Raw genomic sequence first — 8,447 nt, forward strand, 5'->3', positions numbered from 1 at the left:
ACACATTTTGCAACCTGTTTGGTTGCCCTTTTTGCCTTGGGAAACTTAATGCTAGCTTTAGCTAACTCGTTAACTATGTTGAGATCTTGTTTCAAAGTTGTGTTCATTCAATTTGTGGTAACATTAACATTTTAAAAGGTATGTTATATGTAATTTGTGTAAAAATATTGCCAGTAACGTTAGTAATGGGATTACAGCTTTTGTTACCACTGTGAATCCCTAACTTTTCTCTGCTATTGTTTACATTTTTCATGTAGCCTACTAGGGCAGGGGTGTTCAAAGTCAGTTCTCGCGAGGTCCTGACGTTTCCCTGCTTTAACACACTGATATAGATGATTGCAGCAAAAGTCTGTTAATCAACCATCACTGTTTGTTGGATTTGATAGCTTACAGCTACAATATTAGTTTTAGTGCTGTTGTTCTCATGCATTAGTAAACGTAGCAATGTTGTTGCAATGATTTTGAATATACTTCTTGTTTTTTAGACATTTGTTGATATTTATTGAGGGCAAGTAAAGTAATTGAATCTTGTATGGCTTATATGGCTCCGCAGCCTGTAGTGCACCGGGGTGTGAAGTGCCTGATTTGCATTTAAAGAGACCACAGCAAAACAAGACGGTCAAAAAGGAAGCTTAAAAAATGAGTAAAATGAATGCCTGAGGAGCTGCAATAACGACAAATTCAAACCAAAGCTCTGAAGTTCCACTTTATACAGATCACATCTGAATGATTTAAATAGGAAAAGGAAGGATTTAAAAGCATATGTCCCCTTTAATTAAGACAGGGTCACTATAGAGACAAACAGTCATGCACACCCCATTCACTGGCTCAGTTTAACTTTACAAATGTGCCTAATATACAGTACACTATATTGCCACAAGTATTTGCTCACCTTTCTTGACTTGCAAATAAATCTCTGTAAAGGATACTGGCAAGTGGGTTTGGCACCAGAGGCAAGAGAGCTGACCGCCTTCAAAACTCCTTTTGCTATGTACCAATTTAAAGTCATGCCATTTGGGCTTCTGGGTGCACCAGCAACATTTCAACGTTTAATGAATCATGTACTGAAAGATGTGTCAGCATTTTCTGCAGCATATCTGGATGATGATGTAGTGTATAGCCAGTACTGGGAGGAGCATGTGATTCACCTGCAGGAGGTGCTACATCGCATCAGAGTGGCTGGGCTGACTATTAACCCCAAGGAGCGTACCGTAGCCCAGAGGGAAGAGGAGTAGTTGGGCTTTGTCATTGGCTTTGGGAAGATAAAACCTCAAGTTGGAAGGATGGAGGCAATTCAGGCCTTCCCAGTTCCAACCACAAAGAAGAAGGTAAGAGGATTTCCTGGTTTGGTGGGCTGGTACAGGAAATTTGTACCTTCTTTTGCAGACCGATCAGCTGTACTGACTGACCTAACAAAGGATTCAGCCCCCAACAAAGTGCACTGGACAGAAAAATGTGATCGAGCATTCAAAGACCTCAAGGCAGCAGTATGTACTCATCCAGTTCTACACAGCCCAGACTTCAGCAAGCCATTCATCTTGCAAACAGGCGCTTCAGGAGTAGGGCTTGGAGCGGTCCTTCAGCAAGAGATGGAAGGTGAAAGGAGGCCTGTGGTGTTTTTGAGTCGGAAGCTGCTCGACAGGAAGCAGAGGTACTCAATGGTGGAGAAAGAATGCTCGGCCATGAAGTGGGCAATCGAGGCGCATGAGGGATCCCAATGCCTGCATCACTGGATGGTACCTGTCTCTGCAGCCATTTGATTTTACGGTTCAGTATAAACCAGGGTAGTCCAATGTGGTTGCTGATTACTTATCCAGGATGGAGGACTGAGGTTCTGTGTTCTTAAGAGAAGGGGGAGGAAATGTAATGAAGAGGTCTTCATTACTTGGACTATTTTTATTTAAGTAATTCATAGCACTTTAAGAGCATCTTTGCACTCTATTAAAAGCACTTTCTCTAGCACTTTGACAAACACTTTATTTAGAACTGCACTTTAAGTGTGGATTTGCACATAAAGAATAATTTGCACACAAATGTTAACTCTTTATTGAATATTTATTGAGTATTTTAATAATGAGCATGTAGCCTTTTGTTCCAGGCTCTGCACAGCTGCTCCTCATTGAGAAGTGAGATGGGTGTCTATGAAAAGGGAATTGTTATTCAGAGCAAATAAGGTCTACTGTTTTGAAATTTGAGCAAATGTTTGTGTAAAATCTGTTTAAAAGTGTGAGTGCAGGAGAAGTGTCATGCTAAGAAAGTTATTCACCTGTCTTTTCTGTATCCTCTCCAGGGTGTTTGGACAAATACTTCCCCAGGGGTCCAGACACCATTTATAGGTCCCGGGAGAGACCATGAAAAATGTGGGGATTTGTGCACATAGTAGTTGTGAGGTTTTATGGTGTTTGGGTGTAGGTTTAAAAAAATATACAAATATTTATTAAAAGTAAGGGGGAATATGTATATATTTAATAAAATGTATGTTTGAGTTGGAAGTTGTGAAATGTTAAATTCCATGTAAAGAATGGTTTAGTCCTTTATCAGATGTGCCTATTTAAGGCTGCAATTGTGTCTTGTTAAAGAGGCTTGATGCTTTTAGGTTGAATGGCCTGAATAAACCAACTGCTACTTCCACCTTACTCTGCCTTTACTATTATTTCTCACTGGAAATCCAGCCGCGTACCATGTAACAGGTTCAATATAACGTTGGTCCAGCCTTTGCGGCTATAACAGTTTTAACTCCTCTGGGAAGGCTGTCCACAAGGCTTAGGAGCGTGTTCATGGGAATTTTTGACCATTCTTCCAGAAGCACATTTGTGAGGTCATAGACAGATCACATCGGGTTGAGGTCAGGGCTCTGTGCAGGCCAGTCGAGCTCATCCGCACCGAACTCTCTCAGTTATGTCTTTATTGACCTTGCTTTGTGCACTGGTGCACAGTCATGTTGAAAGAGGAAGGGGCCATCTTCAAACCGTTCCTACAAAGTTGGGAGCATGGAATCATCCAAAATCTCTTGGTACGATAAAGCATTATTTCCTTTCACTGGAACTAAAGGGCCAAGCCCAGCTCCTGGGAAAAAAAAAAAAACCCACAGCATAATCCCACCTCCACCAAACTTTACACTTGGCATAATGCAGTCAGACAAGTACCGTTCTCCTGGCTAATGCCAAACCCAGGTCATCAGATTTCCAGATGGAGATGCATGATTCGTCACTCCAAAAAACGTGCCTCCACTGCCTTTACAGTCCAATGGCAGCAAGCTTTTCATGAAGCTCTCTAAACACTGTTCTTGAGCTAATATGAAGGCCTCATGAAATTTGGAGGTCTGTAGTGATTGACTCTGCAGAAGGTCGCCGACCTCTGCGCATCTGCTGCCCCACACAGTTTACGTGGCCTACCACTTGCTGCTGTTCCCAATCCCTTCTGCTTTCTTATAATACCACCGGAATATTTAGGAGTGAAGAAATTTCATGACGGGACTCGTTGCACAGGTGGCATCCTATCACAGTACCACGCTGGAATTCACTGAGCTCCTGAGAACGACCCATTCATTTACAAATGTTTTCAGAAACAGTCTGCATGCCTAATTGCTTGTTTTTATAGACCTGTGGCCATGGAAATATTTTGAATTATTTGGATGGTGAGTGAGTATTTTGGGCAGTATAGTGTAAATGTTTTTGGTATGTGCGAGGATATCAGAATTCCAAAAAACATTTTTTTTTGGTAAAGAACTTTGGAATTGAAGTATCCTTCATTGATATCGAAGAATTTTAATATGAAAAAAGCTAAAACAATAGTGTAAAATCATGTTAAGAACATTTTGTTGTGAAAAATAGCCTTTTTGTTTATTTATATTTATGGGGATTTAACCCACATCACAGCTGTCTTGAACATTTAAAGTCTAGTATCATATATATTTTCTAACTATATAACAATATTTTTGACATTTTAAATTCGCCTTCATTAAAATTTATTGCTTTCAACAAGCAAAAGAAAACACCCAAAATAAAAACACTCTGATATGAAATTTCTTTCACATTAAAAAGGCCCACGTATGATACCGCGTGTGTGTTTCATACATAATGTATATGAACATATACAGGGGTTGGACAATGAAAATGAAACACCTGGTTTTAGACCACAATAATTTATTAGTATGGTGTAGGGCCTCCTTTTGCGGCCAATACAGCGTCAATTCGTCTTGGGAATGACATATACAAGTCCTGCACAGTGGTCAGAGGGATTTTAAGCCATTCTTCTTGCAGGATAGTGGCCAGGTCACTACGTGATACTGGTGGAGGAAAACGTTTCCTGACTCGCTCCTCCAAAACACCCCAAAGTGGCTCAATAATATTTAGATCTGGGGACTGTGCAGACCATGGGAGATGTTCAACTTCACTTTCATGTTCATCAAACTAATCCTTCACCAGTTTTGCTGTGTGTATTGGTGCATTGTCATCCTGATACACGGCACCGCCTTCAGGATACAATGTTTGAACCATTGGATGCACATGGTCCTCAAGAATGGTTCGGTAGTCCTTGGCAGTGACGCCCCCATCTAGCACAAGTATTGGGCCAAGGGAATGCCATGATATGGCAGCCCAAACGATAACTCTGGGCATGCAACAGTCTGGGTGGTACGCTTCTTTGGGGCTTCTCCACACCGTAACTCTCCCGGATGTGGGGAAAACAGTAAAGGTGGACTCATCAGAGAACAATGCCTGTTTCACATTGTCCACAGCCCAAGATTTGCGCTCCTTGCACCATTGAAACCGACGTTAGGCATTGGCATGAGTGACCAAAGGTTTGGCTATAGCAGCCCGGCCGTGTATATTGACCCTGTGGAGCTCCCGAAGGACAGTTCTGGTGGAAACAGGAGAGTTGAGGTGCACATTTAATTCTGCCATGATTTGGGCAGCCGTGGTTTTATGTTTTTTGGACACAATCCGGGTTAGCACCCGAACATCCCTTTCAGACAGCTTCCTCTTGCGTCCACAGTTAATCCTGTTGGATGTGGTTCGTCCTTGGTGGTATGCTGACATTACCCTGGATACCGTGGCTCTTGATACATCACAAAGACTTGCTGTCTTGGTCACAGATGCGCCAGCAAGACATGCACCAACAATTTGTCCTCTTTTGAACTCTGGTATGTCACCCATAATGTTGTGTGCATTTCAATATTTTGAGCAAAACTGTGCTCTTACCCTGCTAATTGAACCTTCACACTCTGCTCTTACTGGTGCAATGTGCAATCAATGAAGACTGGCTACCAGGCTGGTCCAATTTAGCCATGAAACCTCCCACACTAAAATGACAGGTGTTTCAGTTTCATTGTCCAACCCCTGTAGATATTTGATGTAAATTTTAACAATAATGACAAATGTAAGTAATATAATCAATATAAAGACATTTTTCTGTTTTGTTTTTGATTAGTAATTAAAGTCCAGGACTCAACTAAAGTTGCTAATGTTTCTTTAGCAGCTGGCAGTGGACTGGCCTTTAATGAGCAGAGGGCTTTCTTCTGCATTCCTTGGATTTAGGAACCAAACTGGAGAACAAAGAATGGGAAGCAGGATAACATAAGCTCAAAGAAAAATCCGTTACTTGCTTTCCAAACACCAACTATGACCTTTGATGACCCATAAATGTTATTGGGATCTTGACAAGTAATTTAGCTCTGTTGTCCAGACCAATAACTTCTTCAGCAAACATTGCTACTTTGTTTAATGAACTCCAACCCAGCTTTCTAAAGAACTGGAAAATCAATCTGGAAAGCAGTAAGAAAACCATTAAAGATACATTGGAGAAGAGTTTGCAGATGGGAAACGGGAGTGCTGAAAATAGATACTGGGCTTTACCACCCAACTTTGGCAGGAATATGCAAGAATAACTTTCCACATTAATCAAAAGTGAGTCTGTTGCACTCACAGCATGATATAGGTAATTAGTGGAACACTTTAAGTGACCATTACCACAATTAAACCTATCCACCCTCGACAGCAGCCCAAACACAACACCGATCCCAGCCAGAGGATAATAATGGAAACATTGTGGCTTACTGAAGTAGGAGCTAATATTAGATTTGGCTACCACAGTGGGAGGTTTAATGAAATCCTGCAACAACCAAAAATGACATCATTGACTCCTAGTTCACCTATCACATCAAAAATACTAACAAAGTTTTAGGTAATCTCAAAAAAGTTCACAAAGGAGTTAGAAAACTCAAAAGCAAAAGAATACGCAAAATGCCATCTATTTAATTAACTACCGCTAATATTAAAGTGGCTATTTTGTTCTCAAAGCTAACACATTAGAAGCTTTCCAAACTATTATTTAAGAAAAAGATTATTAATAAATGCTTTTAAGTTGTTTCTTACTTACAAATTCATATTTTTGGTTAGTTTTTTCTGCTCTACACAAAGGGATCTATGTGGATTCAGAAGCTATATTGCTTTTGAGTTTAGAAATCTTTTTTTTTATTGGGAGGGGGTGTGATAAACAGACAGCATGGTACAGAAGTTAAGGGTGACACCACTTACTTATTGCTTATTTAAAACCACAGTTAGCAAGCTATGAGCAGCATGTCTATAAAGCCACAAACTGCATGCTGGCTACATGAGCAGATAGCAAGACTAAGTTATCAGTTAATATCAGCTTATTTTACATGTGGACCTCAATAAATCATAAGTTCATGCACACTATTCAGCACACATTTTCCCTCCACTTAACTTTCTGTTAATATTCTTGTAAACATACTCTTAAAACACCTTTTACCTTTACGTACTTCCTTGTACAACGTGCCAGGTACTGTATCCTATAAAGCTTTATAGTGAGCATACATCCATATCATGGCTGTAACATGACCATAACAGAATTTATTTTTATTAAAAACTGTTATTAATTCAGATTTTCTGAGAATCCAAATATTGGGTCTTCTTCAGTTGTAAGCCATAATCATCAAATTAACAGAACTAAACTTTTAAAATATGGGTGTTTTTGTTTTGTCTATGTATCAAATTAGCTATAAACAAATTTTTTAGATAACAAAATTATAGTAGTAAAACTCAGTTATGTTATTTTTCAAAATATAAGAATATTATTTACTGTTCTTTTCTTAGATAAAACTGATATATCCTGGTATCCTCAAAGAACATTTGGGTAAACACAGTGAAATTAAGAACCTATGGTATTTTTATTTATGATTTACTGTAATAATCACAAATCATTCAATGCTTTGTTGTATTGTCAAAATCAGAACTGCATGATCATCCTTTTTATTTGTTTTTTTTTTTTTTTGGGGGGGGGGGGGGGGGGGGGGGGTGACTTACTGCTTGTTGATTGGTCAGAAACCACGTTCTGTTAGGTTCCAGTTATGTTATTTACAACATCGTGTTCTAATGGTAAACATAGTAATAAGATACCGAATTTAAATTCACCTCCCAAATTGAACAGAACTATATGGATACAAGCGGGAATCATTTCAGCAGAGTCAAGCGTGCCTTAAAGGCTTTTGTAAGCTAATATCTTACAAAGTAGAGGGTGTACAATGCTGCAACAACTTGTGTTAGCAACCATCTACACAAACACGATTCTTGCAGGAAGTGAAGGAAAGCACCACTCCAAATACTAAACCGTGGGATGTAAGGAGAGATTGCACTGACCCTCAGTGATCTCAGTCAACAACATATACAGGAAGAAAAACAAGTGGCCATACTGCATGTGAAACAGAGAAGGAAGCAACATCCTGCTGCAAGAGCCTAAAAATCTGGCTGTGTCAAATGATCGATTAACAACACCAGCAGTGTCTCAGGAGACACCAGAAGTTCTAGGTCGCATTCAAATGACATTTCGATACCATTCAGAAGCGTCTGTAAGCATGAGACCTAACTGTCAGTAAAACCAAGAGTGAGACAGAAGACGGTCGGAAAGGTCTGCTTACCTGAAGCTGTTTTAAAGTTGAATGATCTGATGTGTGGCTCTGCATGTCAGCGGCTGTACTGGAATCACTCTGATTCTGACAACAGACACTTGTTTACTTTAGCTTTTTATGTTGCCTATACTCAAAGCTAAATAGAAAAACATTTCTTCAGCATGCTTCTTACCTTGCAGTATCCAGTGATCTGTTCTACGATGCTGCTGATGTGCAGCAGGTATCGCTGCAGTCTCTGCTGGTACGTAAGGGCAGCCAGCTGAGCTTCGTTCTGTAGCGTTGCCACCTGAGCCACCAGGGACTGCTCCGTTCTGTTCCACCTGAGCCGTGCCATCCGGGATGCGTGCTCCAAACCCGCGCCCCTCTCCTCCAACGCACGTTTAACTGCCCGGAGCGGCTCCACGCAAGAGTGCTTCTTTGCGGTGTCCATGCTGTGACCGGACAGCAGAACACCGCATCCCTTCTGACAAACACTTTGATCACAGATACGCGGTTTTAATGCTCTTTGTCGCGTCTCCAT

General features: G+C 40.5%; 1 protein-coding gene across 1 annotated transcript; it reads right to left on the reverse strand.

Annotated features, from left to right (window-relative positions):
- Positions 1–1,553: 1,553 nt before the first annotated feature.
- On the reverse strand, positions 1,554–8,447 carry LOC124883336 (E3 ubiquitin-protein ligase PDZRN3-B-like). The gene is made up of 3 exons (XM_047390401.1): positions 8,100–8,447; positions 7,937–8,011; positions 1,554–1,631 (listed from the first exon to the last, which is right to left on the reverse strand). The coding sequence occupies exons 1-3, from the start codon at positions 8,445–8,447 to the stop codon at positions 1,554–1,556; spliced, it is 501 nt and encodes a 166-aa protein (XP_047246357.1).

Source organism: Girardinichthys multiradiatus, chromosome 2 (genome assembly GCF_021462225.1).
Source record: "Girardinichthys multiradiatus isolate DD_20200921_A chromosome 2, DD_fGirMul_XY1, whole genome shotgun sequence".
NCBI lineage: Eukaryota > Metazoa > Chordata > Actinopteri > Cyprinodontiformes > Goodeidae > Girardinichthys > Girardinichthys multiradiatus.

What these genes read in the sequence shown, in the direction of transcription:
- LOC124883336 (XM_047390401.1), bottom strand. Translation starts at nt 8,447, where the DNA reads ATGGAGACGCGACAAAGAGCATTAAAACCGCGTATCTGTGATCAAAGT. An exon ending in AGATCACTGGATACTGCAAG is followed by an intron (nt 8,012 to 8,099) that starts GTAAGAAGCATG and finishes GTCTGTTGTCAG; the next exon opens with AATCAGAGTGATTCCAGTAC. An exon ending in CAACTTTAAAACAGCTTCAG is followed by an intron (nt 1,632 to 7,936) that starts GTAAGCAGACCT and finishes CCTGTCGAGCAG; the next exon opens with CTTCCGACTCAAAAACACCA.